General features: G+C 36.4%; 1 protein-coding gene across 5 annotated transcripts in view; it reads left to right on the forward strand.

Moving 5' to 3' along the window:
* EPHA7 (EPH receptor A7) overlaps positions 1 to 16,734 on the forward strand; it is a 173,891-nt gene that overhangs the window by 124,686 nt on the left and 32,471 nt on the right. For all 5 annotated transcript variants that reach the window (XM_064447611.1, XM_064447614.1, XM_064447608.1 and 2 more), the window contains exons 6-9: positions 3,498 to 3,622; positions 7,003 to 7,171; positions 13,555 to 13,663; positions 14,352 to 14,407. In XM_064447611.1, the coding sequence (XP_064303681.1) occupies positions 3,498 to 3,622; positions 7,003 to 7,171; positions 13,555 to 13,663; positions 14,352 to 14,407 (459 nt within the window). The remainder of the gene's footprint in view (positions 1 to 3,497; positions 3,623 to 7,002; positions 7,172 to 13,554; positions 13,664 to 14,351; positions 14,408 to 16,734) is intronic.

Below are 16,734 nucleotides of genomic sequence, written 5' to 3' on the forward strand. Positions count from 1 at the left end.
AGGAACAAAAACAATATTTTAATTCTTTTATTATAGAGTTATCTTTTGTGATTTAATACCATATTTCATCTTGTATTTAGGGATTAATTTTATGCTTTAGATCATTTTCAAGCTTGCTCAAACATAGCTGTTTCAAAACCATAAATAGGTTGTTAATTAATTAACAAGGGTAGGCAATGAGAAACGGGCTAAAGGTTTAAAACAAGGCATCAAGAAGCCAGAACAAATAAAATATGAATGCAAAACAGTTTGTAAGAAAGGCACAGGGAGAATACAGAGGAAATTATTATACTAGAAAAAAGAACAAAATGGTTCTGACCTGTGCGCTCTCATTAAGCACAGATCGAGAAATGCTACCCAAAAGGCAGGACAAAGATAGCATATACATCCAGCCTCTAACGTCAATAGATTAGCTTATGTGGTTGCTCTAGTTTACGAGAGGTTTCCTTGCAATAACAACAGACTGGTGTACCTTGCCAGAGGATGATACTGATTTCAACTTATTTGATGATTCTCTTCTTTCCCCAACAAAACATCGGGACCCAAAATAAACTTAGGTAACTTACTGCTTTTTAGGAATATCATGTGTTACGGGAATGGCATACAACATAATTGTCTTCAGAGCTAGTAACGCATACAGTCTGCAGAGTTGGACTTTCTCTTCTTCCTCATGTGATTCTTCTACCAATAAAAGTAGCACATTTTCATTTATGGGGGAAAAAAAGCCAAAGCACAACAACAACAACAACAAAAAAACCCACCATCTTTTAATCTGACCATTCTTGAGTGAAAAGAATATTAAATGACAGGAAATATATATATTTTATATATATTTTTTTATATATATATGAAAATGCATTTATTTAAGAGCTTTGGATGCTGTCTCGCTATGTTGATAAATCACTGAGATTTTGTTTTCAGTGGAAATTCCTTAAGAATGGAATATGCCTGTTTGTGGTGAACTTTGTACAGATGTTAAGTAGGAATCTCACACAGTATATTTCACTTCTCCAATTCAAATCTTCCCCCTTCTCTGTTCCTCCTTGTCTGCATTGCTGTTCATTCCCCACGTATGCAGAGTTAACTAATACCAGAGAAAGCAAGTTCATTTTGCTTCACTGCTTTAAAAAAATGAATTCTGTGACCAACGGAATGAAAAAATTTAATAAGCTAAAACAAGAGGCAGCAAATGTTGAGAACAAACTCCAGTGACCTAGGTAACACAAAACTGTTTTGCGATAAGTATGAACATTAACAATTTTGGGTATCTAAAAATGTAAAATTAGCAATTCGAAAACATTTATCTGGATGAGAGGGAACATTATACACAAAACATAACATCCTCTCTGAAATTCAGCCAGGATGTTGTGGTACTCATTTAGACAATGAAGACAACTAGTTAATCCCAGCAAAGAAAACTAGACAGGGTAAATTAGTTTGCAGCATTCCAGACCCCTAGCTACGAAAAAGAATGTATTTGACTAATTAGAGAGTGAAAATACTCTAAGCTTTTAGGAAGAGAATTCAAGAAGAGCAAAAGAGAGAGATCCTGGCTTTGGAATGGTGTATCAACCTATGGTGTTTGCATGATACAATTTTGTGATTTTATCAGTCAGGCAGCCTATATTAAGGGGTCTTCAACTTTGATTATATTGATTATATATAACATAATAGTTCATAATTGAAATTATCATGCATGGCTTCAGTCCTTAATTTTCATGGACCCTTGGAGCCTCTAATGAAATGTAAATAAATTTAATTTAAAAACCTACATGAATATACATGTTGTTATAAGAGGCTAGAAACAACGCAATTAAAATAAGAAGTTAACAATCAAATTTTAATTTTTTTAAAGGATTATTTTCTTGACTATGCTGTAGAACTTTTTAATTTATCATATTTTTATCCTTAATGCCACAGGAGTGTGCGTTCTATATGTTCTATCTCTATATTCATTAAATTAAATAAAGGAAAGTGAGTGTGCTAAAGAATATTAGAATGGGAATTATTATAATTAGATGTAAGGTGAATGGTAAAAGAGAAAGTGAATTTCACCTGCTTGTTGCATGGGATAAGAATCCTATTTTATCTGAAGACTGTACAACATTTTACATAGTGAAAGCTTTATATACAGTTCTGAAATAAGGTTGCTCTTTCTTTTTAACTAGAAAAAAGATGTAAACGTTCAAGTATAGAATCAGTACTAGATTGTATACTTGAAAAGATATAAATAAATTTATCTCTACTTTTCATTTTCTGCCCTCTGTCTGATTCTACTCTCCAAATATGTCCAAGTTCCTGTACATGTAAATGTCATTTTGTTTTTAACTGCAGGGAGCTGAGGATCAAGTCCTCTCTTTATCTGTCTTTTGTATGTGCAGTGTTCCACCCTTGAATTATTTCCATTAAATTGGAAGAGAACAAGATCAAGTTCTGCATGGTTCCAATGCTGTAGATGTTGTTTAAAGAGCTATGGTTTTACAGGACTTCTGTGCCTCATTCATATAGGCAGTATGTATGTCTGAGAAAAAGTGTGACTTGGGCCTCTTTTGAAACTGCACGTCAGCAGAAAATCTGCCATCTTTCTTTTTCTTTTTTGATAAACATGAGATAAGCTGATAAAGCAGGTTACTGTTTCAGTCCCTCACATTTTATTACATTATCTCTTAAACATTTTTAAATTAGAGTCAATGACTCTGTAATGCTTGTACGTTTTTGGGGTTTTTTGATTTTGAAAGGTGCTTGTTTGTGGGTGATGTTTATTAGGAAGCTGTGTGTATGTGTGCATGCGTGCAAGTGTGCATGTATGTATGTCTCTGTAGCATGAGGTAGAGGAAGAGAGTATCCCTTTTACTTCGTAAGATCTACTTCTTAAATTGTCTCACGCTTTCAAAAAATGCCAAGACCAAATATGGAAACTTCATCTCTAAAGAAACAATGTCCTGGAAAGATTTGAACTACTGAAAAAGAGGGGGATTAGTCTCTTAAGAGTTAAGTTATTCTCATCACCAAGTCATGCTGTAATCAGATAGTGCAACAAATTATTTTTTAAGTAGAATTGGAATCAGTTATACCAAATCAGCCTAAAATGTGATTTTGTTTCTAAAACATTATTTTTTTAATATGCATTTCAGAAACATATGAAATAAATATTTAGACTTTTAATTTACAACCCGTCAATCTAAAAATCTACCTTGTTAATTTAATCAGAATTAATTTGCGTAATTGTTATTCCTATCCCATCAACCTCAGTTTTGCACTAACTTGAACAATGCCACCTTTTGCTGTTTGCACTTTAATTCAATTTCCATTCTAAGTTTATGAACAGTAATAGGGTCCTGCTTGAATATTCATTAGCTTTGAATTGTGAGCTGTGAAAAGGTGCTTTCTTTTACCTTAATGAAAGTGGCTCAGCATGGGGTGGATCAGTAATGACATTTGATTTTAGGCATCCAACAAATTTGCTTTTTATTTATTGACACATCTTGTCCAAACAGCTCCTTCACAAGTTAGTGGAGTAATGAAAGAGAGAGTGCTGCAGAGGAGCGTGGAGCTTTCCTGGCAAGAACCAGAACATCCCAATGGAGTCATTACTGAATATGAAATCAAGTATTATGAGAAAGTAAGTGCTAAGATTATCTGTAATGTACAACAGTGTGCTGTTTGCTTCGTGTTGGCTTGCTGTGTTGTGGAACAATGTTAAAGCCATCAGCTATCAACCATCCTGTCTCTTCGAAGTCACAATGGTTTTGCTCATTTTTAATGACTAACGTATCCCTGCAATTATTATTGCTATCATATGTCCAATATATTGTATTTTGGTATCCTAAAAATGAAATATCCACTTGAAATCTGCCTTTTTTCCCTCTTTCTTTTTTTATTGTTAAGTTGGACTTGGCTATTTTTACCATGATATTTGTCATTTTTCCTGTCTCTTCTACGTTGTGTATAGAGCTTGTTTCATTTCCTTCTGTGTCACTGTAATTCCAGTCTTGAGATGATATATCAAATACAACTCTTGACTACATTTGAAATTTCCTTATGAGCTGGGCCACTTCAACTTGATGTCTGAAAACTTCCAAAGCACTTCCTACTGTTTCAGCTGATAAATATCCTTATTTGTCCTTTAAAAAAGTCCCAATATTGTGAGATTTATTTTTCACTCGTTCTCCTAGCACAATAATGAATTGAGGGCTGCTTTTCAATAGTAGATGAAGTGATGTCTGTTTCTGGTAGAGTGAAATCACAATCCTATTGATGTCAGTCAGAGTTTTGCCATTCATTTCAGTGTGTCTAGGGCTTCATTCATGATAACTTTGAAGTACTCCAGAATAAAAAAATTCTGACAAGCATATAAGTAGGGCCACATGCAACCGTGAGCTGGATGAAAGCAGAGTGGAGGCAGGTTGTGCAGCTACATGTTCATCATGGGACGCAGAATAAGTGTGTCTCCTCCAGATTCCCTGGGAAATTTACCATAGCACATAACATATTCCTAATTTTTATAAAACATTCTGGGAGGAAATAGAAAGAATTAAAATGGAAAGAAATGAAAAAAGGAGTTCCTTTGTGATCACTTGTGAAGGCATTTCATTTCTGCAAACAAGGATAAGAGTACCTCTATATCAAAAGGAGAGCGTCAGCTTACTAGGTAACATAAAATCAGGTAAATTCAGACCAGATTTGATCTAATATCAAGTGTCACATCTAATTTTCAGTGCTGAATTACACAAATATACTTATCAAAAGATCTTTATATGATTTAGGAAGGGAATAAAATGTTTATTTGCTGATGTTAACTCCCAGTTTAAGTTGTTTGCTTTAATGCCTCTTATAACAAAATTTACCAGGTATGTACAGATAGATAAACAGGTTTTTTAAAGGAATTTTACTAATTTCAGCAGGTAATTTTTCTTCCTCAAGCATGTGTGTGTGCACACTCACACAAATAAATCCATATATTGAAAAGAACCAAACCAACAAGTTTGCATATTTATAAAAGGCAAAACTGTTCTACACACACACACAAAAAGAAACAAACAAAAACACCAAACAACTTATTTCTTTTTGTATGCATAGTAGTTTCTAATCCGTAAAAGGAAATAAATAATTTAAATAGATAGTGGAAAGTGACAGAAAAATGTGGTAGATACGAGACTTTTCATAAAATTATAACTTTTAGAATGTAGCTTTTATTATTTTCCCTATGTATCCATGTTATTTTAAATAAACAGCGGAATTCCATTGCCAATTTCCTATGTTTGCAAAGACAATAACTTATTTTGTAATGGAAGGAAACCTACCACTGTTATTACAGTGAAATTAATAAAAGAGAATAAGAAGCTTATCCTATGAATAGTCACTGATAAATGGAACTATATAGTTTTAATTCAGTGAGACGATTTTAGCACAAATACTTAAATGCATACTTTTCTTCCAAAATAATGCAGTTCAGCTTGGAAAGTACTTCATTAGCTTCTTGCTCAGAGCGAGATGCAGTTTAAGTTAAAAAAAGATCAGAAATTTCAGCTCCTTTTAGAGCCAAACTAAACCAAACATTTCTGTGGTTCTAAATTATTCTGATAAGTGTTTTTTCACCTCTCAGTTCTGGCTAGGGCTGGAGTAGAAACTGCCTGAAATCTCCCAAGTAAGCCTGTCCTGTGAGATTGCAGGTTGTTTTTATTTCTTTGTTATTTATTTATTTTGAATGCAAGAACTGTTTGCAACACAAATAAGCCTCATTCAGGCATCAAAACCCAAACTCTGAAACAGTTATTGTGGCTTACAGTCCTGAACCTGTTTACAGTTTCCTTATGCTTGTTTCTCATCCTGTTCTCTCTCACATACCAACATACATTCCACCATGGTCCTCGCTTACAGATCATTTAAACCCTCTTGGAGAAGACACAAAAAATTGTTTCTAGCCGACCCGGCAGGCTTGCTCAAATGACAGTCTGGGCAAGACCCAGGAGGAACTATTACTGAATCTCAGAAGAGAAATCATGTATGTTAAATTTAACCCTGTATTTCAGCAAAAGCCTTTGCTGCTTTACTGACTGCGAAGGGGAAGGTTCTCTATCATTTTTAGCTGGTGAAGTGCTACTGAAATGAGTTACAGATTTATTCCTTCCCTCTGTATCTGTCTCATTAGCACTGCCTCGTATGGCTCATGCTTCTCTGGTCATGTGGTGCATTCAGATGGTTGGTTAATTCATCTCTTCTGCCCTTCAAATCAGGGTTGCATCTGCCACCAAAAATCAACAGGGCTGCACATATCTATGCTGAAAGATAATCTGGATCAGTAAATGTGATGAACAAGTAGAGCTTTTTGAATATCGTAATGATCTGTGATACAGCTTTTGTAGTATTTGAAAGTGACTTATTACTCATAGGGTTTGTAATCTTACAGCTTCAGATTTGGGGGGTGTCACACTGAGCTTCTTTCCCTGGGTTCTTCTTGATGCCCTAGAGTCAAAACCTGAGAAAAGACTAAAAGTCAGAGAAAAAAAACTAAGTGAAAACTGAGTTAAGGACCTTAGAATTTGGTGCAAAATCTAGCCAGTTATACACTGGCAGTATTGTATTTTTTAAAGATATTGGAAGGTAACAAGGGAAGGTGTTCTGACCACGAAAGAACATGTTTTCCTGTCCTTGAACTGCTTAGACCCCACAGATCCCCCTGGAAAGCTGTGGTCAAGCTATTTTCTCATCAAAATTTCACTAAAGGTAGTCAGAGCCAAAGAAGCAATCATTTTATGCCTGGGTGTTTTATGAGTAACAACATGAGCACCCCATTTGAATTTTATGTTACACTTAGAGCTCCTCATTGCATTGACAGTGTTCTGTAATACTCCACAGAGTACGCTTTATTTTTTATGTTGGGAAAAAAAGCATCCAACAAATTGGAATAAACTACCCACGCTGGCTGTCAGTTGCTAATGTGCAACCATGATAAAATCTGACCTGTAAATGTCATTTAATCTTTTGTCTTATTGTTTCCAGGATCAAAGGGAGAGGACCTACTCAACAGTGAAAACCAAGTCCACTTCAGCTTCTATTAATAACCTAAAGCCAGGAACAGTGTATGTTTTCCAGATTCGTGCTTTTACTGCTGCTGGTTATGGAAATTACAGCCCCAGACTGGATGTTGCCACGCTAGAAGAAGCCACAGGTAAACAATTAGATTTATAAGAAATTAACACTTTTGGTAGAAGTAGTAAGTAAAGCAAGAAAGGAAAGAGCCATAGGCAATATTATTAAAACTAGAAAGAATGAAGTTCTACATGAAGGTGGATTTTTGTCACTGAACTTTGAAGGATGAGCTTCAATTAGTTGTTTTACCACAGAACTACAAATTACACTCTTCTAATTAGCTGGAGAAGACTTATAACGTATCAGGTTCTTCTCCCCTGATGTCCTTCTGACACAAAGAAAGTTCTTTTTTTCATTCAAATACACATCTCTTTTCCCCCACAAGAACTGAGTTGTGGTGAGCTCAGTAACTCTGCTAGATTATTCTGTAACTGGGGAGATGAGGGAAGAGGAGATTTCAGCCCACAGAAGCTTCCCAAGGTAATTTTTCCCTGTTTGATTTCCTGAAAAAAAACTCTTTATAATTTTGTTTGTGTGTGTGTCTTGTTTAAACTGTATTTCCATCCTTCGTGTCTTTTGAGTTCATTGGCTAGTTTCAACTTGGTTTAGTAAAGAAACAGAGGACTCAAAGATACTAGGCTTCTTTAAGGCTCATTTCATAAGTTATAACTGTGTTAAGAAAAAGCAACCTCTTAAAAACCCTCACAGTGAAAAGTAAGAAGCTGAAGCAGAAACTCTCTCAGTACAGTACACCAGAGAATCTAGCTGTGACATCTCAGCAGAGGGATAGCATTTGGGAGAGCTTGTTCTTTCCTTTATGCTGAACCCAATCTTGTGCCCTTATTCATCTAAAGATCACACAGATACCTTTTTTCCTCACTAATTTAGAAATGTGCATGCATGCTTGGAGAAAATCTTCCAAATTTTCGGTCTTTGGAAAGAAACTTTTGCATCACTGCGACCTGACCTGGCAGCTGTGAGCCCATTCACGGGAACTGCCTGTGTCCCTGGCAGCTTCACTCTCTGTTGTAGACCCAAATTTAGTTACTCTGTTCTGGGTCATTTGCTTCAGGTTGACTTGCTTGACAGCAAATCAGCCAGATTTGGAGCTGAGGATACATAGCCTACAGGTTCAAAGGGTATGGATGCCAACTCTGCTCTCCACACTTTGTGCAGCATACCTAAGGTGCAGGCACACACTATTGCATCTTATAAATTGCGACCAGATGGTGCCTGAACCATTTGCGGGTATTCTTAGAACAGTGGTTAAGCCTTGATTCCACCTTGATTCCACACAGAATATGAAAACTATCAATAATGAATAATAGCACATGTCTAATAGACATAATTGAAATAGTAATTATCATAATAGCAGCAATAAACTGTTATTACTAATATTATTAGCTCTGTGCCTGGTAGCATGCTTTCCATCCATAGAGTTCTGCTTGAGAAAGAGTCAGTAGCAGAATCTCCATTTTGCAGAATGGAAACCTGAGGTACAGCCAGAATTTCTTATTTTGAGTAGATTTCTGGAAAACAAATTTAAAGTCTCTCATAATCTGTGATACGTTTCTGCTAGTTAGCTAATTTATTGTCCATAGTGGTTTAAAATTAGTAGACTAAAATATTTCCCCAACATTTCCTTAATTACCTGAGTATTTTTCATATATTGAATGTAAGCATACTGGTAGCTACGAAGATTAACAAAGAGAATTTCAGAGTTAAACAGTCTTGACTGGGTTTTGGTTGACATATGGAAGACTAGGCAATCTTAGAATAAATGCACCGCTGACCATGCTCATGCACCCTCTTTCAGACTTAGGTGATGAAAAACAACATATAAAACAGTGACATGTTTAGCCAGTATGCACGGCAGGTTCTTCTCTTATCGCAGGCCAGCTTTGTGTTTTGACATGCCATGTAAAATGTCCTGTGCTTTCATTAAAGAAAATTCTAAAAGTGGCATACTTTCCTTTATCTTGAGAGGACACTATAGAATATAATTCCCATCAAGGATAAGCATCCACAGTTTTCCGTATATGATTTTCAGAAAGAATTGAAATGATGGTAAAAAGTAAATTCCGTTAAATTCCTCTAAAATTGTTTTACACAAAAATATTTGATTCTCATAGTTTATTTATAGTTTTATCAGAACTCGCAGGCTAATCAAATTAGTCTTTCGTTAACATTTCAGAGGAAGAGCTTTATTGGATCATTGTTAGGAAATATACCTCAGGTGAAGTTCTGTACAGGTGAATAGTACACCGATGTTATGCTACAGTTAAGAGGCATTGGTTTCTCATTATTCCAGTGGATTTCTGAATGCAGCTTTTAAATGTGTCAAAATATTTTAAGAATATATATAGTGAGAGTATATATATGTATATACACACACACACATATATACATGGAAGAATATATATAGTGACCATCATGGTCAGCTAGTCATGTTGACTACCCGCATTTCTCTTGGCGCTTCAACTGGTTGGCACCTTTTGCTTGGTGCTGTTGATTAAGTAGATTTTTGTATTATGCTCTGGTTTCTGAATTGTAATAGAAACGGCAGGACCGTTTTCCAATATTTGTGGAACTGCATCCACTATATTAATATCTTATATGTAAAATATGCATATTTTATACTTGTATTTGCACATAGAGTACATATTGGGCATTGCATACATATTTATGTAAAAATTTGAAAATTATGAAGTAAAAATGCTTCATAAAGGCAAGATATTTCTATTCTATCCTATGTTTGCCACAGATCAAAGTACTTTAATTACTGTATATTTTTGTTGGAATCATTGCTGGTTATTAGACAGAAGTCCCTCAGCAAGAGCCTATAAATCCATAGACTTACTTTTTATTTATATTACCACTTAAGTGGTAATTTTATCTTTTGATTCACTGAAGTATTTAAAAGTTATGTTAAATGACTTGTAGCCAGTGGATCTGAAGATGATCCCGTGCTTTTTGTAATTGAAGGGGTTTACCACTTGTTACAGTTCTTGCTGTTAAAGGACTGAGCACAACCTGGCATGAAGACGACTCTGCTTTCTCCTTTTTCCATAAATCACTTTAGATCAAGCATGGTTGAAGTAATATGCAGATGTAAAATTTATTCCTAATGTCTGAAATAACATTGCTACAGATTTTTATAAAAGATGTAAAGAATAATGTTTAAGAAAGTGATATCTGGCCTACATGAATCCAATTTGTCATTAAAGATTTCATGGTGGACTTCATCAGGAATTCTCTTCTGCGAATCATATATTTTAGGTTGCTTGCATGAGGAAATATTGCTGGAGGAGCAACACAGCTTTTACAGCCGATATTTTTTTTTAAATCCTCCAGGGTATTTGGATACCCATTCCCCAGCCTTCCAACCGTGTACTTAAATGGTGGTTTTAATTCCTTTAAATGAAGCATTGCCTCATTCATTTGCATATGCAAATATCATAACATCAAATTAGGTATCACCTAGCTGATTGCCCAAGTGTCAGATCCCTGTCTTGCTCTGAATCTGAGCACAGCTTAAGTAGAGGTCAGGGCAGACTTCCCTGTCCTGCTGGTGGTTCCCTGCCGTCACCATTGTGGCAGCACCAGTGACAGGTAACCATGCCACACACCCCACGAAAGCATCATCAGCACCCTAAAATCATTCCTCTGAGGGCACTCACTCTAGCATCTTTATTTGTGCAAAACCACAGTGATCATTCCATAAACTGGCTTCTCATTTACCCTCACACTAACAGATTGAGTTCATCACACAGAAGGGAGAAGCAGCACAGAGTACGTGAACAGAGGCAGATGTCTTAGACTGCTGTCACTGAATTCATACCAGACCTTTTTGTTTTGTTTTTTTAAAGCTGTAAAAATACATCATACATTTCATCCTACCTATCTTACTATTTGGCCAGTGTGCCATGTCCCCAACGTTTTCCAGAGCCCAAATAACATCCTCGGCTTGCTTCCAGCATGTGCCAGTACCCAAAATCTGTGAAGCAGTTATGCAGAGCAACCCACTCACATATGTCAACCTCTATGCACTCAACTTGGATGCTAGCTTAGGTGGCAGGCTGCGATGGGTATTTTTCCAAACTCTGTTAGATGGATGCAGATTCACACCCTGGCCACTGTGACAGGATGCAGCCTCTTCTTGACTTCCCAGTGAGGTTTACACTGAAGTTCAAAGAAAGGAGGGAGCAGTTTGAGGAAATGTTGCATTTTACGTAAATTGGATGTTCCCATGTTTGGGATTGTCTGCTCTGATGGCCTGGTGATGTTACAGGAACTGAGTTGTATTACTCATGCCCCTACACTCCTGGACAAGATAGTGACCACTGATTTCCTAGAAGTTCCACTAGTGTGATATATTTAGGCCTGTGGTAGCATCCTACTGACCTGGGTATCTCAGAAAGATATAGCTACTCAAAAATAAGCATTTGATCTTTTCAGTTAAAGACTGGTATGAATAATGAGATCTTTCTTACCTGCATTAGGTAGAACATAGAAAAAAATAAAAACTTTCTTAAGGAAATGAATTGGGGAGGGGGGGAAGAAAATTTCCCCTCAATGCATATTATTTATATCTGTGTAAAATAACAAGGGATTTGTTATTGGAGGGTGGGGAAGGGGAAGCAGCTGGTACAGGCCAGTGTCAATGACAAATAAATCATGTTGATTGGCTCCCTTCTCCCAAGACAGAGCAAAGAAAAGACTGGTTGGTTTGTTTCTATGGGAACCTCTGAAGTCTGCAACAGGAACCTGATTCTATGGAATTCATAAAATCCTCATGTAGACATTCCTGTTCAGTTACCACTACCAGCAGTTAACCATATTAACATTCCATGTACAATTTAGTTAATAAGCTATCAGCTGGGTTTCCCTTTTTTCCCTCTTTTTTCTCTCTGCTGCTTCCAGATGACTCATACTTCCACAGTCCCTTGTGCAGCATCACTGCCTGATGTCTCCTCCTTTATTCTCAGTCTCTTGGGCTAGATCCTCACTGTTACAAACCAGCATACCTCCACAGAGTTCATTAGAGCTGTACTCGTTTAATGCAACTGAGTACATGTCACCTTCATTAAATGTCAGGCAACCAATGTATTTAACAAACCTTGAGGTTTCTCAGGCTAAGTATTTACATCCTCAGTTTACATTAAGGTGACATGCATACATTTGCATATATTAATAGCATTGGCATATCTGAATAAAAAGAGTGATAATGTGTGGATATTTTAACACGTAAATTCTCTGAAGCATGGAGAATCCCATTTTGTATATTTGGAAGCTCCTTTTCCTTGTTAACAGAAACAGATGATAAATAATAATAGCTTTACAATGATTAATTTCAATAAGAGAGAAATATGCTAACTAGGAAATATGTGTTATTAGATAGTGTTTCATCTCGAACACTCTTCTTATAGTTAAGACGCTATTTCCTTGGATACCATCAAAGTCATATCAACCATATCAACCTGGCTTGTATCAGGAATAGTGTGGCCAGCAGGAGTAGGGAAGCGATAGTCCCCCTGTGCTCGGCACTGGTGAGGCCGCACCTTGGATACTGTGTTCAGTTTTTGGACCCTCGGTACAAGAGAGACATTTTGTTGCTGGAGCGTGTCCAGAGAAGGGCAACGAAGCTGGTGGAGAGCAAGTCTTCTGAGGAGTGGCTGAGGGAGCTGGGGTTGTTTAGTCTGGAGAAGCGGAGGCTGAGGGGAGATCTTATCACTCTCTACAGCTACCTGAAAGGAGGCTGTAGCAAGGTGGGTGTTGGTCTCTTCTCCCATGAAACAAGAGATAAGACAAGAGGAAATGGCCTCAAGTTGCTTCAGGGGAGGTTTAGATTGGATATTAGGAATAATTTCTTTACTGAAAGAGTGGTCAGGCACTGGAACAGGCTGCCCAGACAGGTGGTAGAGTCACCATCCCTGGAGGTATTTAAAAGACACGTAGATGTGGCGCTTCAGGGCATGGTTTAGGAGACACCATAGCGTTGGGTTGATGGTTGGACTTGATGATCCTAGAGGTCCTTTCCAACCTTAATGATTCTATGATTCTTTAACCAGTTTTAGCAGGGAGGCTAGGAGCACAGCTCTTCAGGGATTACTCTCCTGTCCCCCCTTACAAGGATACCCAGGTCTTCCCTTTTAGGAAGGACTCAACCACTGAGCAACACAGATGTCAGTGCTGGCTTTTGGCTAATGGCTGGTACCAATATGACCAAGTCAGTTTTAGCACAGATCCTTTCTATTCCCTGTAGACAATTATTAACTCATCCAGCATTTGGGTGAATTTCCAGTGGAGGCTCTTCTTTAAACTGACTTTATCAATTTAATAGTTTCAGGCAACTGAAAATATAAACTAGTCTGCAATTCATGACAGTTGACTTCATTTTTTTTGCCGTTCCTTTGTAGGGAATAATTTTAAACTAATCTTTGCTCTGTGCTCTGTTTGTAGCCACGGCTGTTTCCAGTGAACAGAATCCTGTTATTATCATAGCTGTGGTTGCTGTGGCTGGAACCATCATTCTGGTCTTCATGGTGTTTGGATTCATCATTGGGCGAAGGTACTGCACCTTGCACAGACATAAGTACATCTGACCCCACTTTTGTGAACTCCTGAGACAGAGTCTAATCTGGGATAGTAATTTGCAAAACTGAAACAGAAGTAATTTTTATCAAGGACAATTTTCATTTAAATCCTGCTATCAATTATACAGTTTGTCCTCTTACTTTGGCAAGATACACTTAAAGCAAGATGTTCTTTTTGTCCTATGTAAATGTGCTGTAAAAGGAACCCCCAGCAGGTTCTTTACCTGTACTCCTCAAAGCCCCTCTTTCTATTTAGTTTTCTCACGTGGAGAAGTCTGACACTTTATCTGATCAGCCTTTAAATTACTTCACATTCAAGAAAAAGAGGCACAGCAGTAGAATACCCTCATGTAAAACTGTGTTCTACTTTCAAGTTCTTTAATCCTCTGTTTTATCTGTAGAAGCTTTTCACCAGAACTTGAATTTTCTCTTTAGGACCTGTCCCAACTGGTATTTGATACAAAAGCCTTTTGATTGCAACTGTTCATGATTTATTTAAAACTCTGCTGTCAGGAGAATTATAGCTGAAACTTTCAAAGGGCCTACAGGAGTTTAGGTGCTCAGTGCCTGAAAATCCCAGCCTGCAGAACTGATGTTGTCAGGAATTTAGATGTGAGGAAGTAAATCATTATTTACCAGTAAAACTGGTGTCTTTCTTTTCAGGCATTGTGGCTATAGCAAAGCTGATCAAGAAGGGGATGAAGAACTTTACTTTCATTGTAAGTGTTTTGCTTTTTTTTTCCCCATTTCAAAAAGTCCCAACTGCAATAGTGTAGACAATACTAAACGAACACTCCATGAAAGACAAAGCCGTAACAAATTCAAAAATGCTGTGTAAATATCAAATGGGAAGTTAAACACTGTAAATATGTGACCGACACAAAAAGAATGCAGATTAAAGTCAACGTTGCTCACACAGATGATTTTATTTCTATACATGTTTATGATATAGTGTTGTTTTCATTCTGAATTATTTTTCTTTTGGTTGCTTTGAATACATGTTTCACACCATCCTAATGATCTCTCTGAGGTGCAGTATTTAAGACCTTTGGCTGACTGTATGATCTTTACCTCAGGCAAACTTCAGATTTTAGAAAGTGTGAGTGACTACATCACTCTAACAATGAAACTGTTCTGCTCAAAAGCTGTTTTCTGCTACTATGAATACTGTAGCATCAATACTTACAATACATAATGTCCTTAAAGATAGAATATTTAATATGAAAAGAAAGGTCAGCTAGTTCTTTACTCTTCTCTGTTCTAGAATCACTTGCCTAGCCAAGAGTAGCACCTAAAACCTCTTTTGTTAAAATCACAACTACTATCTGAACCTGTGCTAGAACTCTGGGAAAATTCAATAAAATACATCTTTCTTGGGTTAATGGCAATTGAAAACTTAAGGGGAGGGAAAAGGCTTATGAAAGAATAGTTTCAGTTTTATCAAAATGTTTTTTAAAAAACTTTCTTATTTTAGCCCTTTCTCATTTCAGTTACAACATCATTTTGACATGACAAATCAAAAATGTTTTAATTTCTTTTAGAATCAGTTATTAACTCAGGAAGTATGGTAAAACTCTGCAGCAAATTGATTTTGAGCATCAAAAATTGCAAAATCGCTTAATTGAATTAAACTGAATATAAGTTCTGACACAAAACAATGCCTGGGTTTCCAGTTATCTCCCATATCTGATAACTCTCATATCAATAGAACTTGCCATTTAGTTATGCTATGCTTTACATAGCCTTTGCTGTCTACCAATAATTGCAGCTGTAGCTTAAATCCATCAGGTTTGGTTGTTTGTTTTTTTTATGAAAGCAATACGGTTTATCTCATTCTGAATTTGTTAAAATCATAAGCTATTATCAGAATGTAATGTCATGTGGAGAATGCCACTAGTCACAAATCTGTAGCATCTTCTCAATGCACACCTCTTAAATTCTAGCCAAAGCTCCACTCAAAATCAGATCAAGGTTTCTGTTTCACCTTTCTGCCCTGAAAAAATCAGATTAGATGGTATTTGTTCATGCTTCCTGAGTTTGTGTGTGTTGACACCTAAACAATTTCATTTAAATGCAATGAGTATTAAACTAAATAGTGACATCATTGAGGCTTTAGCCAATTGATTCATAATCTGTTCAGGAAAGGTGGAAAATAATAATGGCATAAGAATTATTTATCATGTAGTTTGCAGTGCAGATGATTTTAAAGAATTAATCAAAAATCTGATGTTACTTAAATGTTACTATTCTGGGAGTGATGGATTTGAAATTTGCCTCTCATAGATGCATTGTAAGCTTTTCACGTTGTCAGAAGAGCTACTGCTTTCACTTTTGAAATTCCCATTATGTCCTTGAAGGAAAAGACCAACTATATATTCTTGTATTTCGGTATATAAACAAAAGGAATATGCTAGCTAAATAATTCCTTTCCTTGTCTCCATTATCTGTGACATTTTTTTTTTCAGTGAAAGTGTAAATGAATTAATATGAAATCTTCTACTCAATGATTAATAATTGATCCAGGAATGTTAAGACTTTATGAGCGCTCATTTCCCTCATTTTACTTTCAAGAAATCTGGTTATCCTGCAAATCAGTCAGAACAGTTAACTTACACAGTCTTTTTAAGATCATAGCACCAAATATAAGTCACTGTTTGCCAGGCTAGTTTTTCACTGTCTGTTGATTGAAGGTTTAATTTAATTTTATTCGGTAACCATGTACAGAATGAGAAGGAACCCAGTGCTTTGGTCACAGAGCTGTGAACACCAGTTTAGTGTCCTTTTGCTCCATAATATCTAGACAACCTTCTTATGTGCTGAGGTACCAGATGAGATTTTTGAAAAAAGTAACAACTTACAACAAGCATGTAACACAAAAACTTACAAGTAACCATTTTTTAAAGCAGGCTTTAAAGCACTGTATTCAATAGAGTATCATATATTTCATTTCAGTTCCCCTCAACTCTCTGTGACCTCAAGTGCTACACTTAAAGATACAAGCACAATGGAGGAGTTTAGTCAAGCAATTCAGATTTATATTTGGTTT

The sequence above is a fragment of the Phalacrocorax carbo genome, chromosome 3 (assembly GCF_963921805.1).
Source record: "Phalacrocorax carbo chromosome 3, bPhaCar2.1, whole genome shotgun sequence".
In the NCBI taxonomy this organism is placed as follows: domain Eukaryota; kingdom Metazoa; phylum Chordata; class Aves; order Suliformes; family Phalacrocoracidae; genus Phalacrocorax; species Phalacrocorax carbo.